Here is a 24825-nt window from a genome sequence, read left to right on the forward strand (position 1 = left end):
CACCCCGGGATCCTTCAGTAGCCATCCCCGACGTCAGATCCACGATATGGCAGTGCTTGTGTCCAAGTAGCTTTTACCTTATTTACAGCATTGATTATCCTGTCATTTGAGCTATTGTTGGCCACCTCTTTACATCATTTACAAATGACGCCTTATCATAGATACATGCATGGAGGCAAAAACTATCCGTGGCTTCAGGTCCCTTGGGAAAGGGGCAGGGGAATTACCGTGTGATAGTCATTTATTGTTGGGCTTGGTTTTTCCATGCCTGGTAGGCAGGTGACACCTGGGAGGTGCGTCTTTCTCAGGACTGCACTAGGTGATGCTGTGTGGAGTTCCGCCAATGGAGAGGGGGCTTGGGGGGGGGCGGTTTAGGAATGGTGTGGCTGCCTCTGGCCGGGAACCTCAAGGGTCCTGCTTCCTGTGCCCCATCTGGGGAGAAGGGCCAACCTTAGGAGGGTCGGATACCCTTAGACGCAGAACTCACAGCTGTCCTTGCTTCGTGGTCCTGGGGATTGAAGAGAAATCAATGGTTCTGGATGAAAAAGCAAACCCGGGGAGCTCCCCAGTGCCGCTTACCAAGAGAACTCACCCAGCTGCTGGGTGTTTGCACCAAGAAACACGGGAGGATGGGTAGCCCCTCTGGCCAGGGGGCCCCTAGGGACAGGATGTTGGCAATAGGGGTGCAAGTGGGGAGCCACTGTGAGGGTTGGCTTAACGGCTTAACAGTTGCTGAGCCACAAGCAAGGTCTGGGTGCTGGGGAGGGTGGCCCTCTCTGCCAGGGAAGGTAGGGAGTCAGGGACCTTGATCAGATGTTAAATATTAATTCCAGATAAGAAGGAAGCCACCTGTCACCTGTCCCAGGGTGGGGGAGGGATGCAGAAAAGAAGTAGTCCTGCTGGTGGGAGCAGTTAAGGGCGCGTGACACCGTGGGTGGGTGGGAGTGTCACACAGAGGTCACCAGGGTGTGATCCCACTGTCTCAAAAATGCTCAGTGAGCCCATTGGGCCAAGGGTGTGATCAGGGAGCCCCCTTAGGGTCCTCCCTCCTTAGGCCTCCTTGGTCTTGTCCTCCAGGCACCCAAGCAGTGCGGGAACCACAGGGGGCATGGGGAGGCGGGGGAAGGGAGGACAGGAGCCCAGTATTGTGGGACGCTCCACCCCAGCAGAGGAGGTGTCAGAGCCCACCTCTGGCACCCACATGCAGCTTCTTTCTCTGGCCTCCAGGAGAAGGTGGCTGCACTGCCTCTCTGCAACCGTCCTTGCCACTTGATGCAGCCACCTGCCCCCCTGCTCCAGCATGGCCTGGCACAACCAGATCAGTGAGCCCCGGGGATGCCTGAAGGCCAGCTCAGGCAGTCTGGACGCAGAAATGATCACAGGAAGTAGCTCCCACTTATCGGGCAGCACTGTGTGTAAGCAGGCACTTGAGGGGCATCAGCAGTTCATCCTCAATTTATATCCATTTTTCAGTGAGGAAGCTGGGGTTCTGAAGTTACACAGCTGTTGAGTGGTGAGGGTGGGATTTGAACCCAGAAGGGCTGGACCCAAGGCTTAGTCCCCAGTGCCGGGAACTAAACACTGTTCACAATCACATCCCTTTCGGAGCCCACAGGACCCCACGTGTTTTTCCAGTCCTGTTCTCAGCATTGTGTCTGAAAATTCCGCCTGCGGAAAGAGCTTACGGTCCATCTCCTGGGTGGATCTGCTGTGGGTGCTAACTTAGCTGAGGAGTGAAGTAGATGGGTGCACCTGCAGGGAAGCAGGGATCCCTGGTGGGGACCCAGCCCCAGACCACCCACCCCGCTTCCCAGAGTTGTGCACTTGGCGGCAGTTGCAGGCTGTTCTGGTTTTGCCTGGCTGATGATAACAATGATGTTGATGAGTGTCCTTCCCCTGGTTGCTTTCTCATCCCTGAGCTTTGCCGAGGAGGCCGAGACTGGCTTTGTGCACAGCAATGTAGGAGGTTCCTGTGCTTGGCCTCAATGCACCTGCTGTCCCTTCCTGCAGAACTTCACCTGCCCGCGCTCCCTTGCACGCATGCACACCTGCCCACAGCAGGTGCAGTTCTCCACCTGCAGGCCTGATCATGATGTTTAGCTCCAATGAGGAGCCCACTGATGTCAGGGACCCTGTGACCTCCTTTCTTCAAGACCTCCACCGAAGGCTGAGCCACAGGGTACGTGGCATGGCTGGGTGTAGGGAACTAGAGGCAGCCCCAGGCTTGCCCCATCCCTCCATCACCTCAAGATTCCCACTGCACAGTGAGGGCTAGTCCTCTGAACAGGGAGTCCAGCTCCACGGGCGACTCCAGGCTTGAGTTCTCAGGGACCGAGGTCATGGCTTTTGTCTCAGACCTCAGCCCTTCATCCTTGGGACACACCAGGGAGTCCAGCAGGCTCCAAAGCTGAGGGCCCTGATCAGAGGGAGAGCAGCGAGGAGACAGGGCACTAAGAAGGAGGGGTGCAGGGTGACCTTCTATCTCCACAGAGGACAAGAGTGGGAGGTGGCTTCCGAGGAAGTGTGGAGTCTCTGGCTCCCCACTGTGCAGCATGCTGGGGTCAGGTTTGCTGTCCATGCAAAGGCCCAGAGGCAGGTGGGGCAGTTCAGCTTCCTGGGGGTCCTCCAGGGCCGGGGAGGTCACCTCCCGCAGAGAAAGGCCACCTGGGATGCAGCTCCCAGTGGGCACCTCTTTGGAGATCTGACACTTGGGCCAAAGGTGTGTGGGACCAGGGATTGTCTCGGGGGGTGGGTCTTGGCTAGGCCCCTCCACACATATGCCATAGGAAGGAAGCCAGTTGTCAGTGGTGGTGTCCTGTGGGACGTAGGACAGAGCCTGAGACTTAGGGACAGCCTGTGGTGTGTAGACTGGTGGCTTCTCTTCGGCTGTGACTTGGGGCGCGTAGGATGGTGGTGGGACTTCAGGGAACATCTTGGGGGTACAGGATGGCTGGGGGGCAGGAGTCTGGGGAGGGGACTCATTGGAGGGCCTGAGGATGGAGACATCTGGCTGCCCTATGTAGGCTGTCTCAGGCAGGTTCTGCAGCGGCACTGCTCCGAAGGTCCCCTGGAGATCAGAGACCTTGATCTGGTCATACTGCATAGGTTGGGCCAGACTGCTGGGGCCACTGAGGTCAAAGACGGGGATCAGGACGTGCTCCTGGAGGAAGCGGAGAGGCTGGAAGGTGAGGACTCGCTGGACATTCTGTAAGAGACAAGAGCCCACCCCGACAGGGTGTGATCTCAGTACTCTGCAGGTCCCTGGGATGGGGGCCTCCCTAGAATGAACCCCCTAGGGGCCTTTCCATGATCCAGACAAGGCTGCTCTGATGGCATAGACGGATTCCTGCCCCCTGGCTGGAGCCCACTGAGATGAGCCAGGGCCAGGCCCAGGAGGGAGCTGCAGGCTCTGCTTTCCTGGGAGAAGGGTGTGGGTGATCCGGAAGGAGATGACCCAGACATGCAGCTGCAACTTGGGCAGTGGGGCCATGGCTGCCTGGTTTACAGGTCCCGAGCACTTCACCAGGAGCAAGGGAGCCGGGGAAAGGGACTCTCAGGAAGCCAGGTTGATTTAAGAGACTGCGGCTCATCTGGACTTTGCCACGAGCTCCAGGAACCCCCTGCGGTCCCACCGGGGGGCACCGCCTTGCACCCCATAATGCCTACCATTGCTCAACCCTTCCCCCCAGCTGCTCCTCTGTTCCCCACATGGCCCTGGACCCTTTCAAGCCACTGGGCTCCTCTATCTCACATTCATTCCTCCCCATAACCTGCCTTCCTGACACTGTCACTGTGAATACAAGCTCAGCCTGCACACTCCTCACGGGAGAAAACAGGCCAGTCTTCTTTGTGTGCAGACCCCTGAGCTTCCAGAAGAATTTTTGACCCTGACTCCTACCCTCTGGCCTCCCACCTATGGGGGCCCTCCCTGGACCCATCCCCTGCACCAGGCAGGACAACAGCTCACCAGGGAGTTGGGAGGCGCCGGTGGCTTGGTTACATATCTGTAGCTCAGGTAGCAGAGGCCTGCCATCAGGAAGCCCATGAAGAACAGGATGGCACCCGAGAAGGAGTAGACCCAGGTGCGATCTGGGGGAGCAAAGGGGCCCAAGAAGGAAGTGTGAGGCTGGGATACGACCAGGCCCTGTCCCCAGTGTGGAACATGGCAGATGCCCTCTGGCCAGAGGAGGAAAGGCTGCTCCTTCTCTCAGCATCCCCTGGCCAGAGCCAGACCTCCAGTGGGGTCTACCTTGTGCACCTCTATGCGTTCAGGAGGCACAGACTGGGCCTTTGCACTGTTAGGTCCAATGCACTTCCTGCATCACCCTGGCAAATCTGCTGATTATAGCAAGTTGGGATGCCAGGGTTGATTCACAGTTCCTGGGCTCCTTGCAACCCTGGACTGGAATGCAGAGGTGCAGGAAGAGCCCCCTGCTGGCCCAACTCCCACTGCAGAACCCTCATGTACACAAGTGGCTTCCTGTGGGTACCTGTAGACCAACACATCGTCAAGGGGCCTCACCAGGGAGGACAGGGGACATGACCTGATGGGAGCACAAGCCTGGGCTTGGGTACCAGCCACCTCAGGTTCCCGATATGAGCTTGGTTGCCATCTAGCAGGGAGGCCTTGCTGTAGGGAGTGTTGATCCTGTGTGGAGGGCGTGTCTAGGAGAGGGACTGTGGAGGGTAGGGTGCTGGGCTCAGCCAGAGGGCCTGTCTGGCAACCCCCAGGCCCTGGTAGTAAGGGGCTGGGTGTCTCGCAGGCCTTTCCCAGCCAGGACAGCATGAGAAGTCACTGCTGTTTCCAAAAGGGGAGGAGAATGACTTCAGGCTCCAGTGCCCCAGCCTGCTCCCTGGGGCCTGCTGTCCTGGGGACGGGCACAACAGTTCTTGGCAGGAGACATCTCCTGCCACCAGTCCAAGCTCAAGAAAGGCTTGGAGAGGAAGAGGACATTGGAGGTTTTGGTGACATTGGCCATAGAGTCCCCCAAGGGTCTGGCCTCTCTACGTCCCTCTTTTTCTAGGCTGGGGAGCTTGTCGCCAGCGGCCGCTGAGCCCAGGCACCACTGTGAATCGGGAGACGCCAACTCTACCCCTCTCCTCACTCCCCCGCCCCTACCCGTGTGGCCTGGGCCTCTGTGGGCCAGCTGCCTGTCTCAGTGACAGCCTGTCCCCGTCACGTGACATGCTCACTGCTGCTCCCGGCAGAAGACAGGACCTGAATGTCCCGACAGCCTCTGTGTGGCATGCCTAACATGCCAGCGAAGCCACATATTAGGACGGGACAGGCACTCAGAACATTCCCCAGCTCCGTACACTTTCCATGGGAGTCATGAGTGGCAGCATGCAACGATGAAAATGACCCAGAGACATCAGAGCTCTGGCTGCAGCATAGAGGTGCTAAGCATCCTGCTCTCGGCAGCACGGTCCTCTCTGGTCCGCCGCCATGGCCCTCTCAGGACTTGCCATGCACTGCAAGCTCTGCCTATTCTCTCCCCGCATCACTGAGACAACTTGAGGGTGGGGGCTCCTTCTTGCAGATAATGGAGCTGATCCTCAGAGAGGTGAAGCGACTTGACCAGGGTCACACAGTCCCTCAGTGGAAAAGCCAGGGTCCCCAGGTGTGACTCCAGAGCCCTCCCTTACAGCCATGACACATCACACCTCATGGTTCAAATGACACAGGTGACATGGACCCAGGATCCTTTCCAATATTAAGATATAGAGACACTGCGCTGTGACCCTCCCAGACACCCCAAGAAGTAGAGAAAGTAGGGGTGCTGGTCTAAGTGACAGGCAGACTTCAGGATTTAAGGCTGAGGTACCCTGAGGAGGAAGTAAGAGGCATGAGGGTACAGCACAGGAGACAGGTGCAAAGCAACATGGAGAAGGGTTGTGTGGTCTCGGGCAAGCAGCAGGGGCCCTAAACTGGAGTTCCTTCTCCATAACATGGGGATGAGGCTGCCCAGTGCTGCTTTGAACATTAAATAGCAATGTGATAATAAAGATGAAAGAGGATATATAAAGGGTTAAGCTGCCAGATGTGTCACCTGCATCCCATATCAGAGTGCTAGCTGCTCCACTTTCCATCCGACTTCCTGCTAATGCGCCTGGGAGGCAGCAGCATAACCTGGGAGGTTATGGCCCAAATAGTTGGAAATCATGACTTTAGATTAGCCCAGACCTGCCTGTTAAATCTATGTGGGAAATGAGCCAGCAGAGAGAGGAGCTCACTCACTCTCTGCCTGTCTCTCTCTCTCTCTCTCTCCCTCTCTCTTCCTCTGCCTTTCAAATAAACATGCCAGAGGCCATCAGGAAGGATGTCAACAGTCAGAGAAGGACAGAGATGGACTGGTGCCAGGTGTCCGCGAATGACAGCCATAGTAGTGATATCGCGTTAACAAGGTCCACAGTTGGCAAGGTCAGAGCCCCGGGCAGCACACATTCCTGAGATAATGAGTTCAAGGAACTGGTGGAGAGGCATGTGATGCTGTCCTCCGGGCAGGTGCTGTTCCACCTGAGGCCCCCCTGGCTGGGATGGTGATTCCTTAAAGATTAATTAATTAATCAATTAATTAAAGATTAATTAATCTTTCTATTGCACATCATCCACCTTCTTCACCTTGGTCTTGGCTGTGCTGGGCATGGTAAATAAATATTTCAGAAAAAGACTGTATGTTGGGCTTGCGACACAATGCCTGGCAGTAAAACAATACTTAATAAATGGCAGGAATTGTTTTCTACATGTTTTTAAGGATCAAGTGCTTTCTCCATGCCATCAAGAAGTAGCCACCAAGAAGTGTGATGTACAGAAAAGTTGCTACCATCTTAGGAGAAAAGATGGGGTCACTGCATGAGCAGGCTCACAGAAGCAGAAGCCAACACTGGCGTGCGCCAGAGGCTGCAGTGGCAGCACCCAGAGCAGTCCAGGGTGGAGAGTCACTAGCTGGCCTTGCTTCCCACTTAGCACCCATGAAGCCCCATTCTTTTTTCAGTTCTCATCTTGCCCTTTCTTGCTCCAGGCCCCAGGGAGGGCACAGCCTGGGTCAGCGGCCAGCTGGTCTTTTCAACAGGCAAGTGAACATGCTAGGACTTGGGTAGAGAAACCAACCGTCTCCTGGAGGTGAGTTAAGTTTCTAAATAAAACTAAGGAGTCCTGTGGTCACATTCACTCTTAGATACCTGTTGGCCTGTTGGAATAGAAATCACCTGCTGGGCCTGGCACGGTAGGCTAGCGGTTAAAATCTTTGCCTTGCATGTGTCGGAATCCTATACGGGCGCTGGTTCTAATTCCAGCAGCCCTGCTTCCCATCCAGCTCTCTGCTTGTGGCCTGAGAAAGCAGTCAAGGATGGCCTAAAGCCTTGGGACCCTGTACCCGCTTGAGAGACCTAGAAGAGGCTCCTGGTTCCTGGCTTTGGATTGGTTCAGCTCCGCCCATTGCGACCATTTGGGGAATGAATCATTGGACAGGAGATGTTCCTCTCTGTCTCTCCTACTCTCTGTATATCTGACTTTACAACAACAACAACAAAAAAAATCTTAAAAAAAATCACCTGCTGACATTACTACACAAACACTCTGACTTCTGTGGAGAGTCTTCCAGCGCAGCCCACAGTCTGCTCTGCTTTTCATCCTCCTACAATCTCACTAACAGCCTATGAAAAAAGACACTAATGATACTGGGCCTGGGGTTGGGCCTGGGATTGGGGCTGAGGCTGTGGCTGAGGCTTGAGTTGCAAGGTGTTTTCTGCTGAGCAGATGACTCAAAACTACTGTGGTGGCACAGTGGCAAGAGAGTTGTCTTCAGTGAGGCCTCGTTCTGTCCCTCACCACTTGGGTGGCCTTGGGCAAGCTGCTGAACCCCTCTGAAGGTCAATGTCCTTGTCTGCAGCCTGGTCTCTGACTCCTAAACCATTCACAAGGACTACAGCAGGTTCAGCTGGCATAAAAGAAGTTACTGGTTACTGCCATTGCCATTATGATGGCTGTGATTTGTCTTGGGAAGATGTTGAGGCATCTTTTTTATCTTCTCTGATCTCCTCCCTGTAGATTCCCCCCCCCCACCTGCCCAGTATATCTCACTTGGGTCCGTTTTAACATGAGTTTATCTTATGAGAACAACACAAAGTTGGCTAGGGAGAGAGGAAATCCAAGTGTAGAGCGGAGGGTGGGATTAAATATTGGCTCTGATAATTCATCAGCTAACCCAGTAACAGATAAGCAAAGATTAGCCTCAATAATACACCAAATGTCAACTCTCCCGTGGCTCCTGAGTGCCCAGCTAAGCATCCCCGTGGTTACCTGAAGGAAAGCGTGAAGGTTTGGGCTCAGGAATCCCCCCTCCCTCTGCTGAACTTACCTGGCAGTGTCTTCACATGGCACACATAGGGAGCGCTCTCCTTGGACCAGGTGGGAACCAGAATCGTGACAGAACCGAGGAACTCCGTGTCGTGGGTCAGACTAAGGAACTCGTATTCTCTCTCTTTTCCGCCGAGTTGCTGAATTTGACCAAGAATCCAAAGTGATTCCTCTTCCACCACACCAATCTGCACATGGAAGCTCCAGTCTCCCTCCTCCTGCGGGACTGTGTTCAGGGAAGTGGACCCAGCCAGAACAGAGGCCATTGGGTCACCCAGCAGTCCCCCAGTCCCACTGTTGCCTTCTACTTTCTCCCTCAAATCCAATTGGCTGCCACGCACCGTGCCCTTTTACCCAAAGGCTTTAATGTGTAGCAAGCAGCTAATGACAGCTGACCATGGCAATGACGGCTACCATCATCGCCACCTTCTTTCCTCTCCCATCCTTCCTTCCTTGCTCCCAGTTCTTCTCCTTCAAACAACAAGAACTTTGTATGTGCCCATTCCTCTCATCATCTCATGGCTTCTGCCCTAAACTGGACCTCTCCCTTGTCTCCTGTTCACTCCACATTCACGCTGGCACCATGACAATCCTACTCAAAGATGAATATGATCACAGTGTTCCCCTGTCCCCAGTCCTTGAATGGCCTTCCCCTGTTTCCAGGACGACATCCTGGTCTCTGCCTCTCTGTCCACACTCAACCTCTGTCCACACTCAACCTCTGTCCACACTCAACCAGCTTTCAGGCTGTGGTAAATATCCTGTCTGCTTGAGCAAACCCAGCTCCTTTGCACCTGTTGGTCTTCCGTGTGACTAGAGTGCAATTCTCACCTTCCTGCTCCAGATTCTTGTTCGGTGAGTCAAGGTGGCCATGGGTGGTCCTGCTTCTTACTCCTCTGTTTACTGTCTCCTTGCTTTTTACCTCTCAGTGTTGAAGTTTTACAAGTTGAATTCCTGATCCATTTTCCTTTTCTCCCACTCACCCTCTTGTCACCTGCTGGACTAGACCCACAACTCCTACAATCACTGAGGGTGGATACCCCTAAACCCCTTCCAGGATGAGCTCCAGGCTTCTGATGGGCATTGCCAGCTCCCTGCTGGTTGACACTACATGGGCAGCTCCACTCCACATATGCAAACATGGTGACTGCTTCTCTCTGGGTCCTGCCCATCCCAAGGCTCAAACTCACACCCATGTGACATTCTTTAATTCTGTTAACAGCATCATTCTTTTTCTAATCCTCAAAGCCAGGCCTCAAAGCCATTTGCGACACAATCCTCTCGCACATCCTTTGTGTCTAACTGCCCTGAAAGCAGCTGTACATTGCCTATGAAAGGCCCAGGGCCTGTGCTCTCCAGATTTGTATAACCAAGACTAGGCTCTTTACATTTCGGCTCTGACTGCTCTCTTCTAGGCATGGGGAAGCCAATGTTTAGGGCAGGTAGTGGGGAGGGGGGTCCTTTTTGGAGGTAGGGGTGTATGAGAACAGGTGAACAAATACTCAAACAGATTTTACAAAATAGAGTTTTATGGAACAGGCTTTACATTCTTACACTAGGGCCATGGACCAAGCCCAGGCCAGCTGCCAGGGCCCGAGACGCCTTTCTCCCCAAGTGTTGTGTTATGCCCATCTGCTACTGGCCCTGGTTATTTTCAGCCTAGACTATTGCAGTGAACTCTGCCTTCCCATCCTGATCACTCTTCACTCTGCTGCTAGAAACTTAAAGCTTCTTTTGGAAAAACCTTCCCCCAAATAGCAACTGGAGATTCTCAAACAAAACAAAACAAAACAAAACAAAACAAAACAAAACAAAACAAAACAAAACACAACTATCTAAGGCTGGAGAGTTGAGCCAAGGTGGACGTATGTTGGTGAGAGGAGGAAGGGCATCGCATTGAGTGAAATTCCTATTTTTTTTGAGCTTGAAGGAAGACCCCAGTCTAGAAACCCTGTAGTCTTCCTGACTTGGATAAGCAATGGAAGGAGTGTAGAATAATCATAATGGTTGAAAAGTGAGGGGAGTAGCCACGGTCAGGGCAAATCCACAGACAGGTCCAGAATCTGTGGATAAACTTGATGAACTTGATGAAGAGCACTGACTTGGCCCTGTAGTGTGCATGAATGGGGTAGACTTCCAGTAACCCTGCAGGAGCTCAAAACAAAACTGGATTGAAACTTCAGAGTTTGGAGTTCAGCCAGATGAACTCTCTGTTAAACTAACTGGCCAGTACTCCTTGGAGGAAGATAATGAAGTTCAGAGTTATATCAGTATATCATCCGTAATGGCCAGGTCACACTCCAGAATTGTGATTCATCCAGGGAAAGAGAAAATGGAACTCATTGTCAGAAGAAAAGACCATCCAGTGTGATTAACCCTAAGATGGCCAAAATGTTGGAATTAACACACAACAATTTAAAAATAACTCTTGAACTACACTCAAGGACGTGAAGGGAACCATCTTAACAATGAATGAATAAGGGCCTGGAGTGATGGCTCAATGGCGAATTCCTTACCTTGCAAGCACTGGGATCCCATATGGGCACCAGTTCATGTCCTACTGCTCCACTTCCCACCCAGCTCCCTGCTTATGGCCTGGGAAAGCAGTAGAGAACAGCCCAATGCCTTGGGGCCCTGCATTCACATAGGGGACCTGGAAGAAGCTCCTGGCTCCTGGTTTCAGATCACCTAAACTTTGGCTATTGTGACCATTAGAGGAGTGAATCAGTGGATGGAAGACCTTTCTTTCTGTCTCTCCTTCTCTCCATAAGTCTGATTTGCCTTTCCAATGAAAATAAAGAAATCTTTTTTTTTTTTTAAAGTATGAAGGATTGAGTGAATAGGAAATCTCAATAGAATACAGAAAGTGCAAAAATGCAAAATGTTAGAGCTGAATAATGCAATAACTGAAATTTAAAAGTTCATTGGATGATCTTAAAAACTGATTAGAAATAATAGAAGAAACAGGAGAATTTGAGCAGATGAAAAGGAGATAGACAATTAGATGACAGGGAGGGTCATACGACTTTGTGAATATACTGAAAACCTTTAAAGTGTACACTTTAAAAGGGTGAATTTTATGAATTGCATCTCAATTTAACTAATTTTTAAAAAGTTCTGCCAGAATGTCATCTACAAGCGAGTATTTTAAATAGAAAGATGCAGGTAGGTTGACAGCAAATGCATGGAGAAAGGTATACCCTGCATCCTACCTGAAGGCTGAGTGATTATATGAGTATCAGATAGAATACACTTCAGTACAAAGAGCTCTAGGGGTATTTGAAAAGTTCTTGTAGAGTGAGTGTTAGGAATTTTTGCTATTTGCCTAAGACACCAGACGCTAGTGAACCACACGAGACATTTTCATGAAGTGCTGAGAGGGACTGAATGCATGCAGAAGGGGCAGAGGCAGAAAAGGGGGCAGAAAGAGAGAGGGAAAATGAAAGAGAACGTAGGGGCAGGTGTTGAGAGTACGGGGCCATGGGGATTGGTAGACACAGTGGTTGACAGAGCCAGGGGTACAGGGTCACAAGGCATTGGTGGACAGGATTGTCAGGTATAAAATTGGGTCCAAAAATTACAGAAATGAAACCGAAAATTGAGGGACTTGAAACCTGAGGGAAGCAACTATGTAGAACAGCAGCAGGTCTAAAATGGTGGGGGGCTCATCAAAGTGGGGGCTGATATTCCACTCACTCCTCACAGTGAGCACTGTGAAAAATGGCGTGTGGATTTCAAACTTCTTTTTGCAACAAAATGAACTTATCTTTTAATTCAGTTTTGCCACTAACGTGCTGATGATTTCCTCCTGTTACTTGGAGATCAAAAGGGGCGTGATTAGCAGGTCAGTTTATCAAGAAGTTTTAGCAACCACGAAAGGGAAGGTGTGTGTCTAAGTATAGAGTTTGGAATTGCATGAAACAAAACTGCAGAGAACTAAAGTGAAAAACAGGCAATCCCAGGGATAGATTCCTACTCTCCATAATTAAAAGACCAAGTGAGGAAGGACAGAGAAGGGCTGAATAACACGCTTCATCACCTTGACCCCGGGATATTTATAGAGTACACAACCCAACAGCTGCCACACACATGTGCTTTTCAAGTGCTGCTGGCACACTGGCCTGTGTAGGCCATATGCTAGATGGCAAAATAAATCTCAATAAACTTCAAAGAGCTGCCATCAAACAGAGGGTGCTCTCTGATCACAGCCTGAATTAAATTAGAAAGTGATAGCAACAAAAGACCCACCAATACCCCAAATAGTTATCAACACTAGCTGCGATAAGGACTCTTCTTACACTCAGTAATGTCTACTGCTCTCCCTGGGCTACTGCAAACAGACACCCTTGACCTTGACCTTGGTCGCATGACCCACCTCTCACCATCTCTTTCCATGGCTCCTACCTCTCAGAGGGAGGGCCTCACCCTTCACGGGGTAGGCTCGCTCACTAAATCTCAGAGACAAGGTGGACTGGAAGGGGTCCGAGGATCTAAATTTTAAACAAGCCCAAAGGAGGATTCAGGATCTCCTCTGTGTGTCTCCAAGCTCCGGCCAAACTGAGCGGGAACAGTTTTCTGCTTCTGCCTCGGATCATGGTAGGGGATGTTGGAGGAGAAATGTTGGCTTTGACAGAGCTGGGCCAGAATCCTATCCATTCTACTGTTTACATGCTGAACAAATCTTGAGCAAGTGGCATAACCTCTCTAAACCTCTGTTTTCTCATTTGCAACTTGGAGTTCCTGGCACCTGCCACAAAGGTTGCAGGGAAGATGTCACAAGTACCTGTTACCTGGAACACTCAGGAGCTGCTGTCGGCAACAGTGTTCGCTCGCTGGGAGTTGCCTGACCGTGCCAAGCCCATCTCCTGCCCCATGCTCATCTTCCTCGATCCACTGTAAATTCTTGTTCTCAGTCCCTCTCCACCCACTGACTAGGGGAAAAAAATTATTCAATTGAATTAGGTTGGGGGAAATACCACATACTTTGTGAATATAAAATGAAATTGTTTAAAGTTTGACAATGTATATCTTTGGAGCCAGCCTGCAACGGGCACCCCATGTGAGTGCCCTTTGGAGTTCTGCCTGCTTCACTTCTGATCCAGCTGTTTGTGTATGGCCTGGGAAAGCAGTGGAGGACAGACCAAGTCCTTAAACTCCTGCACGCACATTGGGAAACCTGCAGGAAGCTCCAGGCTCCTGGCTTTGGTCTGACTCAGTCCTGGCCATTTTGGCTATTTGACCCAGTGAATGAAAGATTCTCTCTGTCTTTCCTCCTCTCTGCAACTTGGCTTTGAAAAAATTAAAAATAAATCTTAAAAAATTTATGCCCATGGCATCTACATTTCATTTTAATTGATCTTAAGACACTGCCTACAGTCACAGTTGCTGCAGGTTCTATTGATGGAGCTGAGGCTTCAGTGGATAAGTAGCTTATCATGAGCCAAGAACACCTGGGGTGACGGATGGCTTATCTTGGAGCTACCCGTCCCAATGCTATCTCTCCTTCATGTTTGCCTCCCATCTTAAATTATGGAAGAAGGGCCCCCTAACCCAAGGCTATCTCCTCCTTTCTCCTTTGATTCAGGTTGTAAATCACTATGTTGCTCTTCCCTTTTGGCTTTCTTTAAGTTTAATTAACATAGGAAAACCAATCCTGGAGACTGTTAGTATGACCCAAGACAGTGATTAACAAAAGCTTGTATGTCCTGGCCTTTGTAATCAGAGCTTTGACAGCATGGCTTTTTGGGATATGAAAGCCTGTATGTTGTTTGACAAAGTGTGTCATCCTAAAAGCGTGGATGATGACTGCAGTGCAGTTTAATAAAATAATTTATCTGTTAAGCATCTTCTTCTTGTCTGATTGATCATGACATTCTACAGAACGAGCAAAGCAGGGCTGTACCCATGGAAACAGGTTCTAGCATGTTCTAAAGCAAATATTGGAGGAAGCTCATAGAGGTTTCTTCCTGTAACTTTTGGAGGTATCATGCAGAAAAGCAGTCTATATTGTACATAAAAGGAGTTTTTCTAGCCAAGAAGCTCGAGAGAAATTGCATTAAACAAATGGACACCAGGTTCTTGGCTCTGCAGACTTGTCAGAGCCTTAAGCATGTTATAGGGCATGTGAATTCTAAGAGGGAGATTCTGGGAAATGCCCATGTATATAACACATCCTCTGTCTACTTAAAGCAATGCAGATTCAAGCAAAAAAGGAACGACAGGGCAACACCCACTTACCATTTGGTAGGTACGGTTGACACGGAGCTCTACGCGGTAGAACAGGTCCTCAAAGATGTCCTCCAGGGTGAGCTGACGGCCATCCTGTGCTTGGATGGGCGTGGGGGTAGGATGGACAATCACCTGAACAGATCTGACTTTGGGTATACAAGTCACATCAGGTGGTTTGATGGTAGCTAGAGAAAAGGAGAGAGAAAAGAAGCATTTGGAACTGGCCGTTGGTGTCTGAGGCTGCCCTGGAGAGACAGTGGAAAATAACAGCTTCCCCTCTTCGCCTGCTCTGACCCTCGCTGTGCTTCTGAAAGTATCAGCAAAATCAACAGGTGCAAGGAACAGTATCCTGCAAGCCTCCAGCCAAGGGGTGACCATGGTGGGCAGGAAGAGCCCAGTATACTGGGCATCAGCAATTGTTCCTCCAACAGGGCACCCCAGCCCCTGCCTACTCCCCCTGAGTGGCTGCAAGCACTCTTCCTCTGTGATCCTCTGGCATCAGTGATTTCAAGAATGTCCGTGACTGTGGCTCCCAGGGTACATCCCTAATGACCTTGGGAGCACAGGCAGAGCTGTTGATTTGACCCCAAGGCCAGCCAGAAGACTTTAGTCTCTCTCTTTCTCTCTCTCTCTCTCTCTCTCTCTCTCTCTCTCTCTCTCTCTCTCTCTCTCTCTCTCACACTCTGTCTCTGTCTCTCTCTGACGGAACTTTCCAAATAAGTAAGTGACCCCTTTGAGAGCCTGACAGGTGCTGGGCATGAGTGAGTGACTAACATTCGCCCTGAAGACCCCCGTCATTTTACACTCAGTATCATTTAAAATCTCTGCTTTTCCTAGGTTTTGGCTTCCTTAAGATTCGCGTGCCCTTTAGGTTCACAATTTGTTGTCTGCCAGCCTGCTGTAACTTCATAAGCCTGTTCCCACCAATGCACTGTAAACTCAAGGCACCGTACCTGGCGGCCCTATCCACCAACCCCTCATAGCCCCCTCCTCCTAGTCCTCGCTCACCACAGCACCTCCCAATCCCCTATGGCTCCCATAGCCCTACCCACCAATCCTTCAGGGTGCCATGATGCCCGCCCCAGCCACATAAAGGCCAGTTTTGTGTGTGTACCACTTTGGTTCATCTTGCTCTATCCTTCTCTCCCTCTTCTCTTGGAGCCCTCCTCCTGCCACTATGGCAGGAGACATTCTCTCTCTCTCTCTCTCTCTCTCTCTCTCTCTCTCTCTCTCTCTCTCTCTCCCTCTCTCTGCCTCCAGTCCTGTCCCTGCTGCCTTCATTCCTCCTGGAATAGAACCTCCTGCGTGGTTCGCCGAGTCTGGTGTTTCAGTGTGTGGCGGCATCCTGAAAAGAGCTTATATTGATTGTTCCAATTCTAGAATATGTGCTGCTGAAGTGAGAACAACAGCTTATACCAGAAAGAGCTAACACTGGGTCCGGGGACATCAGCACGTTTATATAGAGAGGTGGGCGTGAGGGGCAGTGGTGACTATGCCCCTTGGGGCGCTCCCATTCTGAACTGGAATGTGTGTAAGTCCTAGCTCTGCTTCTGATCCCATTTCCCTGCTAACGCACACCTTGGGAGGCAGCAAGTGACAGCTCAAGTATTGGGGAGTCCATGTGGGAGACCCAGAGTGAGATACAGCTCCCAGCTTCAGCTTGGCCCAACCCCAGCTGTTGCAGACATCTGGGGAGTGAACTAGCAGATGAAAGATCTCTGTGTCCCTTTGTCTCTTCCTTTCCTTTTTCTCTGCATTTCTGCTTATAGAATACAAAACATAAATAACAATAAGATATTCATATATAAAATCCTGTATACAACTTCATGAACCATCTCCCTTATCTAATTCATAAAAATTCACCGGCATAGCATAGCATATTAAGCTGTTGCCTGTGACACCTGTATCCCATAAGGACACTGGTTCTAGTCCCAGGTGTTTCCTGCTAATGTGCCTGGGAAAGCAGTAGAAGATAGCCCAGAACTTAGGTCCCTGCACCCATGGGAGAGACCTGGATCAAGCCCCAGGTTCCTGACTTTGGTCTGGCCCAGTTCTGGCCATTGCGGCCATTTGGTAAGTGAACCAGCAGTTGGAAAATCTCTCTCTTTTTCTAACTCTGCTTTTCATGCATAGGTAAACCTTTTTTTCAAAAAAAAAAAATCCCTCAAGAGTCCATTGATCCCAAATATTTAAAACATCTGAGTCAGAAGAATGCTCTGTACAGTATTGTTTATAAAACTGAAAAGCTGAGCCAACTATGCTCAAGAAAGAGATTAGGTCAGGAAATCAGAATACCTTCAGAGAATGGTCCAGTTGCAGCTGTGACATCGTGTTGTGGAAATATTTAATGATAATGGCAAATGTTCACGGTGTCAAACCTCCCTCCCAAACAATAAAAAAAACCCACTTACAAAATAATAGGTACAGTTGCTAATTACTGTGGTTATGTTTGAGAGTTCATGTTGTTTGGGTTGACTTATTTTTCTTTGCATACGTGTTTCTCTACTTTTCAAATTTTTAGCACTGAACATGGATTAATTAAATAAGCCAGAAAAAGCCAACATCATTTAATTTTATTCTTTATTATCTAGAAAAATCATATGTGGAGGTTGGCATTGGGGTGCAATGGGTTAAGCCTGCCAATGATGCAAGTATCCCATACGGGCTCCAGATCAAGTCCCAGCTGCTTCAATTCTATTCTAACACTCTGCTAACATGCCTAGGAAAGCAGTAGGAGATGGCTAAGGACTTGGATGGAGTTCTAGTATTACTAACCATGCAAGAGACTTGGATGGAGCTCCAGCTCCTGGCTTCAACCTGGCTTAGCCCCAGCCTTTAACCACATCTGGAAGTTAATCAGAGGATAGAAGCTCTCTCTTCTTCCCTCTGCCTCTCGCTCAGTAACTCTCTCATATAAGCAAAAATAAGTAAGTCTTTAAAAAAATCACATGCAGATGTAGTCAGTTGATGAACATCACCACATACTTCACATGGATGGCAGTTTACAAATTGCTATTCATGCATCCATCCATCATCCGTCCAACCATCCACCCATCAACTATGTGTTCGGTATTACTCATTTAACACTCCACCCACCCATCCACCCATACAACTATCCACCCATCTATTATATTAAGTATCTTCTATGTGCCAGGTACTCTACTAAGAGTTAAGAATACGGTGGATTCCATGGCTCCCATGGACAATCGTGGAGCTCACACTGTAGTGAGGGAGACATATATGCAAACATGGTCGTTGCAAGTTTTGACATGAACCTGAGGACAAGGAACAGCTTTGTGAAGCATACTGAAATTGGATGGTCAGGGCTCGGGGTGGGATACTCGGTTTGGGGGCTATGTTGAAGCTGAGCTTTAAGAACTGGAGGAGAGCTAGGTGTGAGAATTTGGGACAGCAAGGGTCCCGGGGCAGGCAGGTGCAGCCAGGGGCAGGAGCGGGAGGGCAAGTGAGGCCTTTGAGAAGAGGACTGGGATGGGCAGGGCCTCAGTGGGCACAGTGAGACTTGGCCCTGTCTCACGAGCCATAGGAGGCTGCTGGCGCGGGGGGGGGGGGGGGGGGCGGAGCTAAGCAGGGCATGAGAAATGGGAGGCTGACTCATTGAGAGGATTCTTCTGGAGGCTCTGCAGAGGATGGGCCAAGAAGGGGTGAGAAAGCAGATTGGGGCCTTGGCTGTGACCAAGGCCAAGACGAGGGGTGGGCTGGGTTAGAGCAGCTTGGCAGAGGTGGGGAAAATGAGCAGCACGATTTACTGTGGCGAATACACTTTCCCTGGAATCCTACCCCGCTCTCCAGCCAGGCTGTCTACCCACTCTAGATGTAAAGAGGCCACCCCCTGCACCCCTAACTTTCCACTCATTCCCCAGAAATAAGCAAGGGCTCCTACTCACTGTGCTGCAGCGAGCTGAACCGCTCGGTCATCTTGGTGGCTGAGCGGCCCCCTGTGCTCATGGCCGTGACCCTGGCATAGTAGAGTTCCGTGAGATTGCTGGTCTCTGTGGTCAGGTTGCAGGACCTCCGGGAGATCAGCTGGCAGCCTGCCTTGGGCAGCCACACTTTCTCTCCATACCTGTTGGCGAGGCAGGACTTCTGAGTGTGGCATTACTGGGCAAGCTGGCACTGGGTCTGCAGCTTGATGCTAATGATAACCGTGCCTAGCACCCTTCAGGTGCTGGGCACTTTAGGTGAGTGGTCTGGGTTCCCACAGTGGAACCTTGAGGCGTGCACATTACTTATTCTTCCTCTTTTCCAAACAAGGAAGATGAAGCTCAAAGAAAGAAAATTCACCCATGAATTTAAAGCGTGCACGTTGCTGGGGGTGTTGAATAGGCCTAAGTCCAAGTTCAGAGCTCCTGGTGGCCCTGTTGCAGAACAGATGGAACTGAGGCTGACAGAGCAGAAGTCGCTTGCCACAGACCAGGGTGGCAGGACCAGGAATGAAGCCCAGGCAAGAAGATAGCCCATCCATGCCCATCTTCCTCCCCTGGGTGGAGGCACAACTGGTTGACCCAGTTTTGCCAATGGTAACAAAGCCAGTATTGGCAGCTCAGTATCAGCAGGCACTGGTGGTGTTCACAGCTTCTTTTACATCATCTACTGAACACCCCTGTGATGAAGGTTCTATCACCATTCTCACAGTATGGATGGGGAAACTGAGGCTTGGCAAGGTTACCCAAGATCACCTGGACAGATGGTTCCTCAAACCTGGGCCATCTGGCTTCAGAGCCATAGAATTGCCCATGGTTTTGTCTTCCTTCCATGGAAGGAACACAAAGGGCCACGCTGCCTCTGGAAGGGGCTAGGAGCCACCAATACCAGTGGGGACATGGGGACAGATGGGATGGGGAATTTTTGGCTGGGCTGGGCTCCCGAGCTGCTGGGAGAGAAGCGCACGTCTTATACTCCACACTGTAGACCGTGTCTGGTGTGCTCTCTGGGCCGCTGTCCCATGTCAGGATGTTCTCGAAGTTGCTGGACTGGAATTTCACGTGCTGAAGCAGTTTCCAGGGCTCTTCTGGAATGTGAGCTGTGGGAGAGCAGGGCAGAGTGAGCAGCTGGACTTGGGGCTGGGGTTACCCCCCACCTTTCAAGAAAGGGTCGTGGCCCAACACCCCCACCCCCAGCCTGCGCTGACTGTTCATAGCTCTCATGTACTCCTTCCTTTGTTTCCAGCTACAGTGCACACTGCACAAAATACGCCACTTCTAAGTGTTCAGTTCTACAGTTCCTTAGGAAAATCACAAACCTACACAGACATCACTACTAAATCCAGAACATTCTCGTTAACCCCAAAGAAAGTGGCCTGGGACCAGCACTATGGTATAATGGGTTAAGCTATCAAAAACACTGCTGATATTTCATATGGGTGTCGGTTCAAGTCCTGGCTGCTTCCACTTCTGAACCGGCTCCCTGCTAATGTGCCTGGGAAAGCAACAGAAGTGCCTGGGCCTCCGCACCCACGTGGGAGACTTGGAAGAAGCTCCTGGCTACCGGCTTCAGACTTGAGCAGCCCCGGCTGTTGTGACTATCTGAGGAGTGGACAGATAGATAGGAGATCTCTCTATCTCTCCCTTTGTAACTATGTATTATATATACATGACAGATTTATATAGAGGAGACAGAAGAAAAGATCTTCCATCTGCTGGTTAACTCCCCAAATGGTCAGAGCCAAGGTAATCTGAAGCCAGGAGCCAGGAGCTTCTTCTGGGTCTCCCATGTGGGTGCAGAGTCTTAAGCGTCATCTGCCACTGCTTTCCCAGGCCATAAGCAGGGAGCTGGATTAGAAGTGGAGGAGCCGGGACAAAAGTCAGTACCCAAATGAGATGCTGGTGCTTGGAGGTGGAGGATTGGCCAAGGAGCCATCACAGCAGCCCCTGTAACTCTGTCAAATAAGTACCACAAATCTTTTAAAAAAGAATATGCCAATAAATATCAGGGATTTTTTAAAGGGGGTCATTTTCCAAAGCCTCCATTTCCATGGATACCTCTTTTTGTTTTTTTTTTTTTTTAAGTTTTAAAAATTATTAAATAATATTTTATGCAGGGAGAGATGAGAGAGAGAAAGCAGATGGAATACTCCTAGGTGTTAGTTCACTCCACGAATGCCTACAATGGCCAAAGCTGGGAGCCAGGAGCTCAATCCGATCCCCTCGTGGGAGTGGCAGGAATGCAACCCTGCTCCATCACCTGTACCTCCCGGAGCCAGCATCAGCAGGAAGCTGGAGTCGGGAGCAGAGTCAGACGTTGGCACTCTTATGTGGAACACAGGGCGCCTTAGCTAGAGTCTTAATGCACCCCGCTACTCCTGCTTCTCATTCACTTTTGAACAGCCCCTGAACCCAGTGTCTTCACCACCAGTGTGGAAACACTCCAGCTGAAGTTGCCACAAGGTGCCTTTTCCGTAGCCATGGCAGACGAAGTGCTGGTGACTTACAGTGGTCCCTCCCAGCCATGCCAATCATCTGCTGACTTCTTAGATGCCCAAAGCACATCCACAGCTCCAGACTTAATAGTGGGGTGGGACACAGATGGAAGCTGTGATGGGCAGGTGACCTTGGCGGGGGGCAGGGCACATTGTTAAAGTGATCAAAGCTTCAGTTTCCTGACCCAGAACTAATTCGAACTACCTAAAGACAGTAACCACAGCAGCCGACATGTGTGAAGTCATGCTGCGTGCCAGGTACTGGGCTAAGTCTCTCACTTCACCTGGTCCTGTGGTTACCTGGATTCTCCCACCATCCCACTTCATGAATGAGAACATAGAGGCTCAGAGGGCACTGTCATTGGCACAATGTGACAGGGCCTACAGCATCTGTCAATGCAGCTGGTGTGGGATAGGGTGTGTGTGTGTGTGTGTGTGTGTGTGTGTGTAGTCTGAAAGCAGGGGCCTCGGGGAGCCAGGGAGAGATGTCTCAGTCACCCTTTGTCATGGGGGTGAGGAGTTTCTATCACCGGAGCTCCTGGCAGAGTGACCTGTTTAGGGAGGCTGGGAGAAGAGAGGAGGGATGAAGCTTGTTCCAAAAGAGGCTACACCTGCTGCCCTATGCCACTGCCCGACTTCTGGCCTGCCAACGGCAAAGAGCAGCTGAGGCCCGGGCCTGAGGAGGAGCCTGGGGAGGGAACCACTACCTCTGTACCAATCTTCCCGGCTGCCAAACTTAGTCAGTGGAGAGGAAGAGAGAACAGGGAAGCAGCAGCCAGCTCAGAAGGACTGGCTGGCGGGCTGACTGGGAGTGAGGCAGGTGCAGCCCAGAGGAGTCAAGGCCTCAAGGCTCTGTTTGCTTGTGTGTTTGCCAAGTTTGGCTTCCTCTCTTCCCTGCCCACTGCTGGGTCTGATCATGACCATGAGGAGACCCAGGGCTGAATCAGTGGATAATCATTATTCTCCCGGCTCCAAGCCTACATATAGGAGGGGTCTAGAGGCCATGGGAGACCCCTGTGGGGTTGGCAAAGGACGTTAGATCAGCCTACCCCTGCTGCATATCTGCTGGCTACGCCAAAGACCACTCTCTTCCTGACCCTGGGGTGGTCTGTCTCCCAGGTTTCCCTGGGCCTGCAGAGTGGGGCCTTGGGGACAACATAGCGGGTGTTTCTGCCTCTACACAGCAACTAAGTCCTCAGATGGGGCTGACACACCATCCAGACCCGAGTATGGGTGGAACTGGGCCTGTTTTAGGGGAAGAAGCCCTGGGTTCAGACTGGGTCTGAAGTTGAGGAAGGGAGTTGAGTGGAGTCAGATCTGAACAATGTGTAGATCCGTAGAGGGTAGAGGTCCTAGAGGCTGGCTTGGGGAAGGTTGGTGGCTGAGGCCAATCCCTGGGCTAGTTGGCCAGAGCTTGGCATCACTTTTATAAGGGAAGTGTCTTTGCCTTCCTAGAGCAGGAAAGGCAGGCCATGGCCAGGTGCCCTCTCGTAGGGGGCAGGGAGGCATAGCAGAGTCTCTCCTTCCCACCTGCCTTCTGCAGCTCCATTCCCTGTTCCCCAGCGTGAGTCTTTCCCATGCTTCCTGGTGAAAGTCTGTGTTGTGAAATCAGGTAGGCCTGTGCTGTGCAGAGCCTGGAGCTTGACAGCTTCCCTCAGGGTTGTGGGAAAACACACATGGCAGGCGGCTGGGAGGCTATGAAAAAACACCCAGACCAAAACCCACTCCATGTGCTGAGGAGTCAGCCCAAGAACCAGTGAGGGGCCTGAGCCCACAGGGACCCATGACTTCCTGCCAGAACTGGGGCAGGGGGTGGGGTCTGTCTAAGGGAGCAGGTCTGGGAATCCCTGAGCGAGGGGCTGCAGCTCCCTAGCCTGTTCCTGATGAGGGCGGGGGAGGAGCTGTGCCTGATACACAGGAGCAGAGGGCCCAGGGCAGAGCTGGAAGCACAGGGGTCCCGCCAGCCCTGCCCAGGGAGAATGCTCAGTCTCTCTGTGGTGCTCACCCTGCACTTGAGCAAGCAGGGGGCTTGCAGGTGCCGGATTTCCAGCCGTTAAGGTGGGCTGGGGTCTGCGGTGGGTTGAGGCTACATGTGACCTGCTGAGAAAGCTGCAGGCGAATGGGAGCTGTTGAGACCTGCTCACCCCAGGGGGGAAAAGGCCCTTTCAGATCTAGTCAGAGGCACTGGAAGAACCCCCCAACTGGGGCGAGTGTCTGAGTTAGGGTCACCTGTCCCATCCCTCCTCTGTCTCTCCCAAACCCCAGACACAAGCATAGGCAGGCATGGGACCCTTTCTTCCAGAATGGTCTTAGAGATCAAGATGTCACTTTCTGCAGGCTGATTCTTCACCCACCAGGCTGCTGCAGCTGATGTGACTCTGCGCTGGACCCCTGCGCTGGACATCTGCTTCTGCAGGAGAACCCAGCACCCACTTCAGAGAAGAAACTGAAACTGACCTGATGGTGCTGGGGCTAGGTGGTAGGAGATCGGGAGGTGACCCTGCGCCCTGGGCCATTGACCACCGGATGGGGTGGGTGGGGGGCACTCACCAGCCAGGGATCCCATCGTCAAGAAAGTCAGCAGAGCCCTCATCGGGGTCCCGGCCCAGGGCCCCTGCTGGGCTCCTCCACTCTGGGCGGCACGCAGAGGGCGGGCTGGGGCAACCTGCCACCCGCCTGGGGAAGCTGGCTCCACCCGGGCACAGGGCGGGGAAAGCCAAGGGGCAGGGCCTGCGCCAGTGAAGAGCAGAGGTGCAAAGGTGCCTGGTGTATGCTCTGGAATCTCAGGTTCTGGGCAGGAGCCAAGGGTGTTTCCTTCTGACGTGCAGGGAGCAGTCGGGTGACAGACGGACGGATGGGCCGGCTCGTCGGTCTGGTCTGATGGCTCATTCATCCTAAGGCTCTTCTGCGGCTCAGCAGGGGGGCTGAGAGGCACAGAAGCCACCAGGAGTGTGCCCTACACAACCTGATGAGAGAACAACTGCACGTCTCATAGCTGTGTCATTCTACTTGGCAGAGGATTTGCCCTAAAGAGAATAATATCAGGACAAGGAAACCAAGTGTGTGTGCGTGTGTGTGTGTGTGTGGGGAATTCCAGAATGTTCCTTGCAGCAAAGGAAATGCCTTGACTCTTTGACTTTGTCCTCAGCTCTGTGTCTGAAGACACTCATGCTTTCCAGCAAGGCAGGCATCCCAGGCTGGACCGTGAACCTGGGCACAAGCTTGGGGGAGTTTTTCTCCCTGAGAGAGGCTGGAGGAGGTAAGGAAGCCCACACATTAGCAGCTGGGCCTTTGGGTCTGGAATCTGCAAACAGCTAGAAAGATGCTGATCTCAACTGGGTGACTGTGGGCTGTGGCGGAGACAGGGGCAACATTTATGAATGGGTCTTCAGCTTGGGACAGTGAGGATCTTAACTATTGCCTCAAGCGCCATCCTGCCCTGGAGAGAGGTAGCTACAGGAATGAATGTGAGCTTCACGCTAACAAAGCAAGGGATGTTTAGGAAATGGTCTTCTCCTTTGGCAGGTGGAAGTGGTTTGGACTCCAGTTAGGGTGGGCACAACCCAAAGGGCCTGCCCTGGAAAGAATTTGGCTAGTCTCAGTTGCACTATGCACTAGGCAAAGTCCTAGAATTGGACAGCTCACCCATAAGGCATTACTGACAGCATACAGGCTATCCTTGGAAGGGGTTGACTTCTACATGTGATGGGCTGTATGAGGGAGCTGTGTTTACACTGTTCTTGTCTGAGCTGTGATTGTTTGCTCTCAGCACTGAGTCTTAGCTAAAGTTTGATCCAACAGT

The 24825-nt window shown here is 51.4% G+C and overlaps 1 protein-coding gene across 1 annotated transcript; it reads right to left on the reverse strand.

Annotated features, from left to right (window-relative positions):
• Positions 1-1840: 1840 nt before the first annotated feature.
• On the reverse strand, positions 1841-23689 carry IL22RA1 (interleukin 22 receptor subunit alpha 1). The gene is made up of 7 exons (XM_004592250.2): positions 23574-23689; positions 19496-19628; positions 18493-18671; positions 14597-14772; positions 8361-8499; positions 3968-4089; positions 1841-3205 (listed from the first exon to the last, which is right to left on the reverse strand). The coding sequence occupies exons 1-7, from the start codon at positions 23614-23616 to the stop codon at positions 2246-2248; spliced, it is 1752 nt and encodes a 583-aa protein (XP_004592307.2). The 5' UTR covers positions 23617-23689; the 3' UTR covers positions 1841-2245.
• Between the last annotated feature and the right edge of the window lie 1136 nt (positions 23690-24825).

The sequence above is a fragment of the Ochotona princeps genome, chromosome 2 (genome assembly GCF_030435755.1).
Source record: "Ochotona princeps isolate mOchPri1 chromosome 2, mOchPri1.hap1, whole genome shotgun sequence".
Taxonomy (NCBI): Eukaryota; Metazoa; Chordata; class Mammalia; order Lagomorpha; family Ochotonidae; genus Ochotona; species Ochotona princeps.